At 36.5% G+C, this 14,645-nt stretch overlaps 1 protein-coding gene across 1 annotated transcript in view; it reads left to right on the plus strand.

Annotated features, from left to right (window-relative positions):
- The first annotated feature begins 1,111 nt into the window (after window positions 1-1,111).
- The window catches only part of RDX (radixin), a 76,887-nt gene continuing 63,353 nt past the window's right edge, over window positions 1,112-14,645 (plus strand). Inside the window, exons 1-3 of the mRNA XM_015562063.1 lie at window positions 1,112-1,165; window positions 7,322-7,397; window positions 13,490-13,573. Coding sequence (XP_015417549.1) covers window positions 7,386-7,397; window positions 13,490-13,573 — 96 coding nt within the window. The 5' untranslated portion in view covers window positions 1,112-1,165; window positions 7,322-7,385. The remainder of the gene's footprint in view (window positions 1,166-7,321; window positions 7,398-13,489; window positions 13,574-14,645) is intronic.

The following is a 14,645-nucleotide window of genomic DNA, read 5'->3' on the forward strand; positions in this document are numbered from 1 at the left end:
ATAAAGAAGCACATATATTACTATTTTATAAATTTGTGCTTTTTATATTTTTATAATTTCAATGTAATTATTTTTGGTGTTATTTTAGTGTGTGCATTTTCAGTGTCATTTATTGATTGATTTTTAAGAGAAAGGAAGGGAGAGAGAAACATTGATTTGTTATTCCACGTGTTTGTGTGTTCATTGGTTGATTCTTGTATGCGTCCTGACCAGGGATTGAGCCCACAACCTTGGGACAGTGCTAACCCACTGACCTACCAGGCCAGGCCTACTGTGTGCATTTAAAAATACTTTCCTAGGAAGAGCTTCGCAGGCTTCTCCAGAGGGGCCTGTGGTGGCAGAAGATTAAGAACTTTTTTTTTTGTAGATGCTGTTATTGTGTTGATTTGACTGCCAGAGTCACCTTATTAAATCAGTTTATTAGCAGAGGGATTCTTTTGTCACTTTTTTAGTCTGTGGAGAGACCAAAATTGTGCTCAGAGATTTCTTTTGTGTTGAGAAAAAAGAACAAAAACAAAAAAATTTACAGGTAGGTTTGGGTAAAAGGCAGGAAAAATTACATTTAGGCTTAGGGAAAAGAATATCAAGAGTAAAATTAGGCAGCCTGGTAAAAACTATTGAAGCTTTAATGTAGGCCTAGTATGGACTAGACTTAACACCTGCTTTACCTCCTGACAGGTGGGAAGGAGTGTTTTGCTGCTGACTCACTAGAGCTCAAGGTGTTGAGTACGAGGCTGTTTTTCCATCGTGTGATTTAGAGAGGAGGCTGTTTTAGGGTCCCCGTTAGAGTTAAAGGACAAAGAAGAGAATGTTTTATTTATAAAATGTGACACATTTAGTGTTGAGGACATATTCATACATGCAATTTTCTGGAAGTGGGACGTGTCTTCTGGCAGCATCTCTTAATTTTTGGTTATTTTGCTGCCATGATTGTGTTTCATTGCTGATGGGGAGTCAGTAAGGATAAAAGGTAGGGTCAGCCCACTCTGAGAAATTTATGAAGAGTGGGAGGAGGGGAGAATAGTTGATATTTATTATATATCTTTGATATACAGTGGCTTAGGTGATTATATATTGCCATTTTTTTAGAAAGGAAAGAAAGGAAGACACTGACAGTATTCTGGATGACTCAATTGGAGGTGGAACCTCTATGACATGTATCTAGGTATCATGTCTTTTCATGTGACATTTGTCTGTTCTACTAACAAATGATGCCAGTTTCAAGAATAATATACTCATATAATCAGAAGTTCTAGAAATGTTCAGTGGAGGTTAAATAATTTTGTGATATATTTTTCAATAATCACTTAATTGGCTAAAAACGTAGGTTTTAATTACATATATACACAGCCTCATCCTAAAAGATACAAGGCAGAATTCTTATCTGTATCATAGTATACTAGAGGCCCAGTGCACAGATTCGTCCACTGGTGGGGTCCCTTGGCTTGGCCTGCAGGAATCGGGCCAAAACTGCCCAGTGCATGGATTCGTCTAGGGCAGTGGTTGGCAAACTGCGGCTCTTTGGCCCCTTGAGTGTGGCCACGAAGTTTCAATCGCACTGTATGTGTGCGCCCGCATGTGGTATTTTGTGGAAGAGCCACACTCAAGGGGCCGCAGTTTGCCGACCACTGGTCTAGGGCATGTCTGGCCCGTCTTGCCCAATCCTGATCGGCCAGACCCCAACAGCAAGCTAACATACCAGTCAGAGCGTCTGACCCCTGGTGGTCAGTGTGCATCAGGCAACTGGTGGAACGGTGGAATAAACGGTCGGACACTTAGCATATTAGATTTTTATTATATAGGACTAGAGGCTCAGTGCATGGATTCATGCACTGGTGGGGTCTCTCAGCCTGGCCTGCGCCCTCTAGCAATCTGGAACCCCTCAGGGGATGTTGGAAACTGGCAGTCTGACATCTCCTGGGGGATGTAGTAGTGCCTGAAGCAACAGGTGGCAGGTGGCCGGGGCGCCGCTCCTGCTCATCCAGGCCCTGCTGCACCTGCTGTTTCCACTGCTCACTAACACTGCTGTGGAGGTGGGAGGGGGGAACGACTCATGCCACCACAGCTGCATTCGTCAGCCATGAGCCCGCCATCTGGCGCCCGTCGGTCAGCTGAGTGGTGCCCCCACTGTGGAAGTACACTGACCACCAGGGGGCAGCTCCTGCAGTAAGCATCTGCCCACCTGGTGGCCAGTGCACGTCATAGCTCCCAGCTGGTCATCTGATCATCCAGTCATCTGGTCAACCGGTCGCTTAGGCTTTTATATATACAGATAAGCTAGTAACTGATATATAAGCAATTTAGTGAAATAAATTCTCATCTGATTTTTAAAATGAGGAAGACAGGTTAGTATATGATAGAACTCTGGATTCTACGTGTCAAAAAGACGTGGTCCCTTATTACCCATGTGATTTAGGAAAAATCACTTTCATGCACATGTTTCTATAAAGTATCCATGATGCGACCTGTCTTACTGTCTCCTAATTTTTGTTAGTAGAAAATTGATGTATAAGAACATACAACTATGAAGTATTCTATAAATATAAGGCATTGCTGAATAATCACTCTATATTCACCTGTTAAATGAGGTAGAACCACATTATTCTCAAATAACTTACAATTAACTGCAGTAAAATAGGGTGAAGGCTAACTAGAATTTTAAGAGAGAACACTAGCCTGAAAATACACATTTTTAGAAGCTTCTTTTAGAAGTTAACTGAATCTGTATTTGCAAAAGCTTTGGTTAGGTCCTTCACTTCCCACAGTTTATTTAGATCAGTTAGGCTTGTTGGAGGTTTAAAAAATGTAATTAACTTGTGTAAAAACCTGGTTCGTGTGTATTGATGTATCATATACTTTTATGTCATCAGAGTTCTTTTTAAATCTAAAACTTTAATAATGTATTATTTTGCTTCAAAGGTCTTTTCCAATAGAGTAGTTGTTCTCAACTTTCTGGCCCTTTAAATACAGTTTCTCATGTTGTGACCCAACCATAAAATTATTTTCGTTGCTACTTCATAACTGTAATGTTGCTACTGTTATGAATTGTAATGTAAATATCTGATATGCAGGATGGTCTTAGGCGACCCCTGTGAAAGGGTCGTTCGACCGCCAAAGGGGTCGCAACCCACAGGTTGAGAACCGCTGCAATAGAATATAACTTGAAGTAATTCTGATATTGAAAACGTGGGTAAATTATTTCTTAAAGGAAAAAAACACAATCCTACCATTAATATTTGATTGATAACGTAGCTTCAGAAATTCTGCATACCCACACACTTGATATTTATTTACCTGATTAGAGATATTAGATACCCATTATGTATATAAGAAGAACTGCTGAATGAAAATATAAAATGGGAAAGAAATAATGGCTAATACTTTTCCAGAGTTTAGAAAAGCCACAGTTGTCAGAAAGCTTACCTAATTTTGAACAAGGTAAATAAAAGCAATTCTGAAGAACACTTCCATTCCCCCCAAAAAAAATCTTGAAAGGGAAGCAGAGATGAAAGGCGTATTATACCTCAAAGGAATGAGTTAGATTGACAGAGGACTTCTCATCAGCAGTAACAGATCCCAGAAAAAGAATATCTTCCAAATGCTGAGGGAATAACCGTCAGTGTAGAATTCTACATGCAATTAAATTACTACTTAGTGGAAAAGGAAAGCATCCACTGGAAAGATGTAACACTTGTAAACCTACGCGCACCTAGTAACATAGCCTAAAGCGTATACGTTTTACAAGAAGAAATTAATATCCACAATCAGACTTGGGAAAATTTAATCCATTTTTTTCTCAAATTGATTACCCTAAAATGAGTAATAGTAGAAAGACTATAAATAAAACATTAAATACTTGGTTTAGCTTGATCTAGCTTATCAGATGCAGCAAATATGTTTTTATTTATGTCAAAGGAACTTTTTTTGGTAAAAAAAAAGAAACTAAACTGACCAAGTTCTAAACAAAGGATATCTAAATGAACTATTTGACTATAGTATAGTAAACTTACAATAACTAATAAAAAGATAGCATTCTGCCCTCAGGCCTCTAACCATTTCATTTGAAAACTTAAAGTTCTTAGTCGTGATTAGAAATTATAATTGGAAAAATGAAACAGAGTTAAACAACCATGAAAAAGTACATATAAAAACATGTGAAAAACCACTATAATGATTTAGCAAAATATTATGGATTCAAATAGAAGTTAAGATATTTTCTCAAAAAATGTTCCTCAAATTTATGTATATGTGTTCTTAGAAACTCTCATTGTAATTCTCATGTTCTCTTTCTCTTGAGCATAAGAAATCCTCACGTCTGTTCTCTTTGTTTTGCACATGAAAGTTCAAGACTGGCACGTTGACCTGAAGTGCCCTTTTAGTGCCTGTGAGTTTGGAAAGCTCAGAACTTATCTGATAAGAGGCAAAGAAATCTAGCACAGATCTGGTGCTAAAAAAATCACTAAAAAATAACACACTCTGGCTACACTGTAGATAGTAAAATATATCTAAAGGGTACAAATAAGCAAGACAGTAATAATATTTTATATAAATGGGTAGTTGTGGCTTGGGATAAAAATTTTAGTGATAGTATAATACAGTGATTCAAAAAATGCTTACGTAATTTGGAAAATTTACTGTGATTTAGAAAGTTTTGATGCACTCATGTCTTGTGTCAAAAATTTTCTATGAAATACGAGATAAAGCAAACAATATTCTGACAAAAAGAATAGTCTACAGTTTCCGTATTTTAATATTTAACACATTGAGGACGGATCACAAGAATTCTCACTTCAACATGCAATGGGTATGTAATTTTAAAGCGTGCCTTTAACATTTATGTAAAATATTTTTTGTGCTCATTCAATAGAAACTTACCTGGCCACTGGGTAAAGCTAGCAATAAAACTACTTGTTCGCAATGTGCTAAGTATACTAATAAATATATATTTGTTTATTTCACATATTCAGATAAAAATTATTTTAAAATATTCTAACTGGAGAAATAGAATCACTTTATATTTAGAGCTGCCTTATACTTGGGCATGCTTAGTTTATGACCTTAATGCACGTATTAGAAAAGAAAAAAGATTGGAAATTACTTAGGTAACCTTTCAATTTTAGGGATTAGAAAATGAGCCACAGAGTAAAGCCAACGAATGAGAAAAAAAAATGAGGAAAAGGACACAAATTAACAAAAGAGAAAACCATATAAGAAACAATATTAAAACTGAAAGCTGGCCTTTAGACCAATAAACTAAGCAAACTTCTGGCAAAATTAATCAAACAAAATGGAAGGCAAAAGTGAAATGAAAAGAGGATTATACCTGCAGATGTAGTAGAGCTATGAAAAAACATGAGCGAATACAGTGAGTAATTTTCTAGAAATACTAGAGGCTCAGTGCATGAATTTGTGCACCAGTGGAGTCGCTCGGCCTGGCCTGCGGGATTGGGCCGAAATCGGCTCTCTGACATCCTCTGAGGGGTCCCGGATTGCGAGAGGGCACAGGCCAGGCCGAGGGACCCCACTGGTGCACAATCGGGGCAGGGGAGTTACCGAGGGAGGGCTTCAGGGCATGTCCAGCCCGTCTCACTTAGTCCCGATTAGCCAGACCCCAGCCACAAGCTAACCTATTGGTCAGAGTCTGCCCCCTGGTGGTCAGTGCACATCAGTGAGTGGTTAAACGGCCTTAGCGTATCATTAGCATATTATGTTTTGATTGATTGAATGGACGACTGGACACTTAGCATATTAGGCTCTTATTATATAGGATATTATCAAGACTTTTATGGAAAAGCAGACTCAGCTATAGAGTAGGGTTTGAAGTGTTTTGGCCACTTTATATTTGAGATAATCTTTAGATGTTGAGCAAGCCAAGTTAGCCAAGCAAGTTTTGGAGAAATGTACAGATTTGGGGGTTATTAGCATATAGATGATGTTAAGAGCAGATCCATTAGAGGCTGTTTTAAGACCTGAGATGAAAAGGATCTGAACTAAGACGATGGTAGTGGGTAGATGGTAGTATAGAAATAGAAGATAGAACTGAAGTACGTTTAGGTCTGTGAAAGTGGGGGAGTTAGGAAATGAGGAGTTTAATAGATAAAAAATAATTTGGAAGGAAGTTCCCCCTGTAGGGAGGTTTATTGGCATGTGATTGATTGAGTATAGTTTAGGGAAATTACCTTACTTCAATGCTTTACCTTTATTTCAGGTTGGAGAATTTTCAGTTTTATTAATTATAGCATCTTAAAAAGCAACTGGTAATAGAATTTTGAAACACAAAATTAATTGTATATTAATTTAGTTGAAGCTAGAATAATGAATAAAGTTTCTTGGCAAAGATACTACCAGTATAAGCTGATTTCAAGTAATAATTTATCTGATATACTTCTTACTATAGATTTTCCAATTGGAATGACAATCTTTTTTATGGACGGTGAATAATGATTAAGAATGTTTGATATTTTGGTAGATTTGTAGGGTGAAAAACCAATTTTTTAGATGTTTGTAAGAACATTTATCCTAAGTCGCAGTAGCATTATGGTTTTCCTGGATTAGGATTCACTTTTGTAGCCATAGGGGTGAAAAGATACAATTTAACTTTAGTTTTATCTACATTTCAGTGGAGGCCACTGATTTGTTGGTGAGTAGCATGCAAATTGCAGTTGTGCAAACCGTGACTGTTTTATAGACCTTAGGTGAATAAGCTTACTCGTGTATTTTCTCTATTGGATTTTTAAACTTTCAAAAAGAAAAAATAATTTTCTTTAAAAAGTTATCTTTTATAGTTGACATTAATCAGAATTTCCTTTGGTTTTTGGCAATACAGAGAAAAGGTTGGAAGGTATTTTTTGATTCATTTCTTTAACCTCTGAATCCATCTCTCCTCATCTTTACTCTCTGTGTCTAGCAGGCGGGGTCTGGGGGTGAACCTGACTCAGAGACAGCATTTGGCCCCAGAGCAATCTTGTTTCCTTGCTGTATGTTGTCTCTAACTAAAGTTTTAGTTGGTGATCAGTATGCTTTACCTTATGCTATTTGAGATGCATGCTATTTTAAGTCATAACTATAAATATTTTTAGAGAATGTAAAATGATAATAGAAAACATTGAAAATGTCAATAAAACAAGAGACTATGTTACTTTTAATTTTAAAATGTTTTAAGTTTTCAGAATTGTACCTGAAACATAATTTCATTAACCAGTAACCCCAATAAATTCAATAAACATTCAAAAAAAATAAAATATTTGAATTTTATTTTATACACATGTTTAAATAAAAGCATTATATTAAAAATATAATCAATTATGCTTTTTTTTAACAGAAGGTGACAATAGGATTTATAGAAGTGAAGAATTTTTAAAGAAGGTGACAAAAAGAGAAGGAAAATGCCGAAACCAGTAAGTATATTTTATTTTACTTTTGCCACTACTTAATGAATAGCACTAAGTTCCTTGTTTTGTTTTAAATATATATATATATTTTTTATTGCTTTAGAGAGGAAGGGAGAGGGGGGGAGAGAAACATCAATGATGAGACAGCATGATTGATCGGCTCCCTCTTGCATGCCCCCTACTGGAGATCAGGCCAGCAACCCGGGCCTGTGCTCTGACCAGGAATCAAACTATGACCTCCTGGTTCATAGGTCAACATTCAACCACTGAGCCATGCCAGCTCGGCAGTAAGTTCCTTTTGGAACAAGGCAAAGTATTGTGGTAGAATTGTTGGGAAGAAGAAGGCATTGATATTATTATTAACTGGTTTAGATTAATGTGGCTAAAGTGCAGTATTATGTGGGCCGGTGAAGAAGAGGTATGGTAACGTTGTAGTTAAGATTAAAATTCATGGGTTCTGCATCAAACTGTCCTAGTTCTTGTTGAGACTCTGTTACTTAATTTGAGTGTTTTGTTAGATTAGTTCAGTCTCTCCATTCTTAATTTCCTTATGAAATGGAGGTGCATACGGTGAGGATTTAGAAGTTGTTCAGTGGTCAGTAAATAATAGGAGGAATAGAGGTTCATTCATTATTATTTTTCTCATAATTCTGTTTTGTTTTTTTAAAAAAATCCTCACCTGAGGATATCTTTTTTATTGCTTTCTAGGGAGAGTAGAAGGAGGGAGGGAAGGGGAGAAAGAGAGAGAGAGAGAGAGAGAGAGATCAATGTGAGAGAGACACATCGATTAGTTGCCTCCTTGTGTCCTCCTGCAACAAAGGTACGTGCTCTTTACCAGAATTGAACCTGAGACCCTTCAGTCCGAGGACCGATGCTCTAACCACTGAGAAACCGGCCAGAGTTCATAATTCTGGTTTTGATACTCATGATACCTATGCTGACATTAGATAGTCTTAGATGTTTTATTTAAAGATAAATGTTCTTAAAGAAAATTGGGTTGTTGGTTTTTATTTGTAATTTTCTTTTTGCCAATTATCTTTTTTAAAAAAATTATTGGTTATAATTATTAGAATTTTCTCGCATGGATATCGCTTTGGAATTACTTGAAAGACTCAGCAGGTAAACAAAGTGTTCATTTATTGTTTGAGGGAAAGAAGAATATAAAGAAATAAAAGTCATAACCATGACAAAGGAAGAAGTAAATTTTTCTATTTTCAGATGATGACATGATTGTTTATGTAGAAAATCTTCAGAAAGAACAGCTACTAGAACTAATAACTGAATTTAAGATGGTTGGACAGAGGTTATATTATTAAAAATCAGTTGTCTTTGTTATATACTAGCAGTAAAATTTGAAAAATCATTTGCAGTAGCATCGAAGATATAAAATACTTAAAAATAAATTTATAGAAACTGTACAAGATCTCTATACTGAAAACTGAGAAAGACTTAAAATGCACAAAAAAGTATATATTGTCTAGGTATGTCTGGAAAACATTAAGATGTCAGTTCTCCTTAAATGCAATGGTAGATTGAATATACTTTCAGTCATTTAAATCCCAGCAGGCTTCTTTAACTAAAATTGACTAGCTGGTTGTGAAATGTTTATGGAAGTGCTAAACCAAAATTTATGTGGAATAGTTAAAGCAAGTTTTTATGTTTTTTTATTATTTTTTATTATTAATTGAATTTATTGATGTGACATTGGCTCTCAAAACCATACAAGTCTCAAGTGTACAAACTCAACAAATATCATCTGTGCACTGCATCGTGTGCCCACTGCCTCAAACAAGCAACAGTGTGGTGGTAGCCAGAGAGAAAGGGGGGTAGGGGATGGAGGTGGGCAAAGGAGAGGAAAATGGGGACGCAATAGCTAAAGCAATTTTTAAAGAGAATCAAGTTGGAAAATTTAACACTCCTGAATTTGAATGCTTATTCACAGGCTATGAAAATAAGAAAGTGTGATATTGTTGAAGTAGGATCAGTGAAACAACATATATTATAATGAAAATATTATTATGCTTTCAACAAGATTATCACACAATTCAATGGGGAAATTATTTCCAACAAATAGTGTTGGAACAAAAAGTTATCCATACAATAAAACGAACATTAACCTTTATCCCATATTATACACAATAAGTTAGCTCTAAGTGGATCATGGACCGAAATTCAAAAGCCCATATTATAAAACTGCTAGAAGACATAAGAAAACGTTTTTGCAACCTCGGGGTAGGCAGAGTTTCTTATAGAACACAGAATGTTTGAATCATTTAAAAATATTGGATTTCATCAAAATTAAAAACTTGCTCTTTGAAAAACCCTGTATTTTTTGGACCTAAAGTGATTTAATTGACTGTAACCGCTGGGATTGAACTGACTGAATTTAACAGATTTTGGATTTAACAGAGAAATTTCTGGTCTGTATATAATATATGAAAATTAACACTGTTAATTTTAAAATGCTTTTAAGCAAGATTCGCTTATAATTAAAAGGTTATTTTTTGTTATTAATAACTTATTTTAACATTTTAGTGAATAACATGTTGGAAAAAGCTCTGTAGTAATTTCACCAACGTAAATAGATATTAATATCTTCAACTATAGTATACAGATTTAAGTCCACGAGTCACCCCACGGTGACTGGCAGTGACGGCAGTAGCGGGGTGATGGGGGCAGCGCCTTTCTCTGATTGGCTCAGTCACCTCCCACAGAGGGAGGCCAGAGGCAGCAGCAGTGGCGGGTGATGGGGCGGCGCCTTCCCCTGACCGCATGATTGGCCTAGTCGCCTCCCTTGGGGAGCGGGCCTAAGCCGTCAGTAGGACATCCCCTGAGGGCTCCTGACTGTTAGAGGGGCTGGCCGGGCTGAGGGAACCCACACACAAAACCCTAGTGCACAAATTTTGTACACCGGACCTCTAGTCCTATATAACAATGGGCTAATATGCAAATCGACCGAATGGTGGAACAACTGGTCACTATAGCACGCACCGACCACCAGGGGGCAGACGCTCAATGCAGGAGCTTCCACCTGGTGATCAGTGCGCTCCCACAGGGGGAGCGCCGCACAGCCAGCACAGCCAGAAGCCGTGCTCAGGGCTGGCGAGCACAGCAGCGGTGACGGGAACAGTTATATAGGATAACTGCTTTGTTGCTATAGCAGCATAGTTGAGTAGATGCAGCAGACTGTATAGTCTGCAAAGCTTAAAATATTTACTCTTTGGTCCTTTACAGAAGAAGTTTTTTGGCCCCTGGTTTATATAAACAGATTTACAGGCTCATTATAACAGTTGGCAAGGGAACTCATAAAAGGATTGTTATAAAAATAAATTGCATTTCCACAGAAGCAAAACCAGAAACAAAATTGGAAAGATATTTTTCATTTTCACAATCCTGAATTTGAATCCCTTATGTTAGGTGAGTTTCACTGTTTGCGATATTTTAGATTTTAGAAAGGTGAATATGCTGTATTTATGTGTAAATGCCATTATATCATGAAACTTCTATTGAGGTCTTTGCATTACCTCAAAAACGTTAATACTTCTATAGGTCAGTGCACGAATATTCATTTGAAGTAGGATGAATTAATTCACTAGTCACATTACTCCATGTCAAATTTTTGCTAGAAATTAGCTAATAAACTTCAGTTTTCAGTGTTTTTAGGATATCAAGAAACGGTGGGCCTGTATTTATAATAGCTACAAAATTATAATGAACTAGGGGAAAGATATCTAGCAAATGATTAATGTGATTTTTAACACTCTTTTGGAAAGATATTAAAGAAGACTTAATGCATAGAGAGAACCATAGCCATGATGTCGTTTCTCCTTCAAGATAATTTGTTGTAAAAATGAACTTAGTGTAGTTTCAGTTTAAAGCATGATAGAGTAATGATTATTATTTATAATGAAAAGTTTACAATTTCATATGAAGTCAAGAGCAACAACAAAGTGCCAAGAATAGCTAAGACAGTTCTGAAGATAATGAGGGGAGACTTGCTCTGCCAGATATAAAGACTTATTTAAAGATATAGTAATCAAGACAATATGATATTGGCAGAATAGTTCAATGCACCAGAATTAGCACAAAATCAGATGCATACCTATAGACATTTGATTTGTCAAAGAGTAGTCTTTATCCTCATGGGGATTAAAAAATGAAATTATACCTCTACTTCAAATCATAAGCAAAAATTATTGAAGACAGCTTACGATAAAACTTTAGTAGGAAATATAGTAAATGTATGCTGATTAGTTAATATTTTCATAATTCCAGAGTAGAGAAATATTTCTTAAATGTGCACAAAAACATTGATAAATTCAATATTAAAATTAAGGATGTGTTTACCAAAAAGAAGGGCAATTTATAAAGTAGAATGACAAACTTGGGGAAAAAAATTTTTGCAACAAGAATAACTGGCAAAGTATCTAGGATACATAAAGATTTCCGACAGAGGAGTAAGAAAAGACACAACCCAATTAGTAAAATAAGCAGTAGCCCTGTCTAATTTGGTTACAAATTGAGGATTTCCATGATCCCCTCATCAGTTTCTGTAATTTGTTATAATAACTCAGGAATTCAGGGAAACACTTAAGTCATTGTTACTGATTAATATAGAGGATATTGTAAAGGATACAAATGAAAGATACAGATGAAGAGGAAGAAGGTAGGGTGTGGTCCAGAACAGTCCTGAGCTCAGGAGCTTCTGTACTTGTCGAATTTGGATGCACCCTCTTCTTTGTATGTGGGTGCACTCACCAACTCAGAACTCGCTGAACCCCCCTTCCTTGAGGATTTTTATGAGAGTTCCATTACGTAGGCATGATTGATTAAATCACAGGCCATTGATGATAAGCTCAGATCCCATTGTCTCTTCTCCCTGGAGGTTGGGGTGAGTGGCTCTAATCACATGGTTGGTTCCTCTAATCACATGGATGATTACCATGTAATCATGGTAACCTCTGGCTACCACTCCCCACCCTGAAGCTGTCTAGGAGCCAGCCTTCTGGAGTCAAGTCATTAGCATAAACTCTGGTTGGATGAAAGGGGCTTATTATAAATAACAAAAGATGCTCCTCACATCAGTCACTCAGGAAATTCCAGGGGTTTTAGGAGCTTCGTCAAGACCCAGGATGAAGACCAAATATGCATTATGTCACAATTGGTTTGATTTTATTATGGTTCATAGTTTACATATCTTACATGTATTGTTTTATGTGTAACAATAGTTCCTAATAGATATTACTTTAAAGAAGAAACGATCTATAAGATTCATTTGATTGGAGAAGGTAGAGGGTCTATATGTGTAGAGATCGTGGTTGTTAGAATGAGTAAAACGTGTAAGAAGAAGTAAGTCTGATTTAGAGTTCTAATAGTGGAGTTAAAGTTTAAGAGATATATTTGTACCACATCATGGTGAATTCTCAGTAAAGATGCTACTCTGGAGTTAAAATTATTTTGGCTAAGGCATGTTACATTTTTGGTGAGATAATCCAACTAGAAAGGTGTTTACACAAAACAAATTAGAGTATAAAATAGAATCTAGCAAAGGGCATTCGATGAATGCTTTTATAAACTGAAGAATACATTTTATAAAATGTCAAATCAGTATAAATAAAACCGATTTTTGTGTTTAAAGAAATATGAGATAATGAATGACATTCAAAGAATTTCGAGTTATACCTCAGTTTAAATACCTATTCTGCCTTCGATATCCATGTGTCGAAGGCCAAATAATTGGAACTCTTTCGGTTTCTGTGGAAATGAACATATCTCCTAGTATTATTGCTGGGGCTAAATGGGAATATGGGAAGCTCATGGCCTAGTGACTAGTATACATTAGGTATTCAGTAAATGTTCTTAAAAGAAGACTTCATAAGGTCTTTGTTTTGCAAGTAGATTTAAGATTTCCTATGATTAAAATCAAACCTTATTACTTTATCTATTAAAGAAACAATTAGGTGCAATTATGGAATTGTTCTTTACTGCCTGTATATTATATCACTTTATTTTAGAAATCAGATAAAAGTGTTTTCTCCTGCCTAATACTTAATAAGTGTATTTTCTTTCCTACTGACTATTCTTTTTCCTTATTCCAGATCAACGTGAGAGTAACCACGATGGACGCTGAGCTGGAATTTGCCATCCAGCCCAATACGACTGGCAAACAACTTTTTGACCAGGTATCATTAACCCATGAAGTATGCAGCTTTTGACACCATAGTGTGTATGCTATTGCACTTCTGTGTTTTTCTATACCTTTACTGATAAGCACATTGTAGCACTGGAACTTTTCACAATACCTGTTCAGGTATCTTGAATAGCTGTAGAGATCCTCTTCTCATTCCTAGATTTGAGGAGTAGGATTTTTATAAAATAACTGTTAGCAGGTATTTATTTAATATCTGCTATGCATATCATTGTAATGAAGACTAGAAGGCATTCAGACATTTACAAAGCGGGATGGGTGCACTAGACAGCGGGGATGGCAGTAGCAAAGACGGGAGTTAGAGGCTGTAAGTGGCACCTAACAGGAGGGTAGTGGCTCATTTGTTAGCCTGGAGTTAGAGCATGGATGTCATGTTAAGGAACTTGGATTACGATCTTGTCTTTTTTCTCTCCTGAGTGCACATTTGAGTCCCTTCTGGCCTTAAAAAAAGAAAAGTCAATACTTGGAAGCTGCCTCCAGAGATCCTGATTTAATTATCTGGTGCCTACTTTAAACCATTAGTTTTTTGTTTTGTTTTTTAATTTAAGCTCCCTAGGTGATGCTGTATGTAATGTTTAAGTAATCAAATTTTATTGAGGAAAGGAGAACGGGATTGGTGCCCTGGGGTCAAGTGATAAAGGTGAATCGATGGTTGCAAAGAGGAGGAAAGTGCTATATTTTCCATGGCCTGAGATTTCTAACTTTCGCATAAACTTTTAGTATGTGCAAGAGCAACAGTCTGTGGTCAGACTAATGTGACCTTAGAGCAGCGATTTTTAAAGACATGCAATACCTGACTATTTGGTCAGGGGCACTGACCTCTTTCTCCTTAGGTTGTCAAATAAAAAATGACTACAGCCAGCACAACAAGAGCTGTCCAGTGTGAATGAGCCAAAAGTACATCTATTTTGTCCTGGTGAGGTAGCTCAGTTGCTTAGAGTGTCGTGTCCATATGCCAAGGTTGTAGGTTTCATCCCCTGTCAGGGTACATAAAAGAATCAATCAATAAATGCATAAAGAAGTGGAACGGCAAATCTAAGTTTCTC

Source organism: Myotis davidii, unplaced genomic scaffold, assembly GCF_000327345.1.
Source record: "Myotis davidii unplaced genomic scaffold, ASM32734v1 scaffold137, whole genome shotgun sequence".
NCBI classification, from domain to species: domain Eukaryota; kingdom Metazoa; phylum Chordata; class Mammalia; order Chiroptera; family Vespertilionidae; genus Myotis; species Myotis davidii.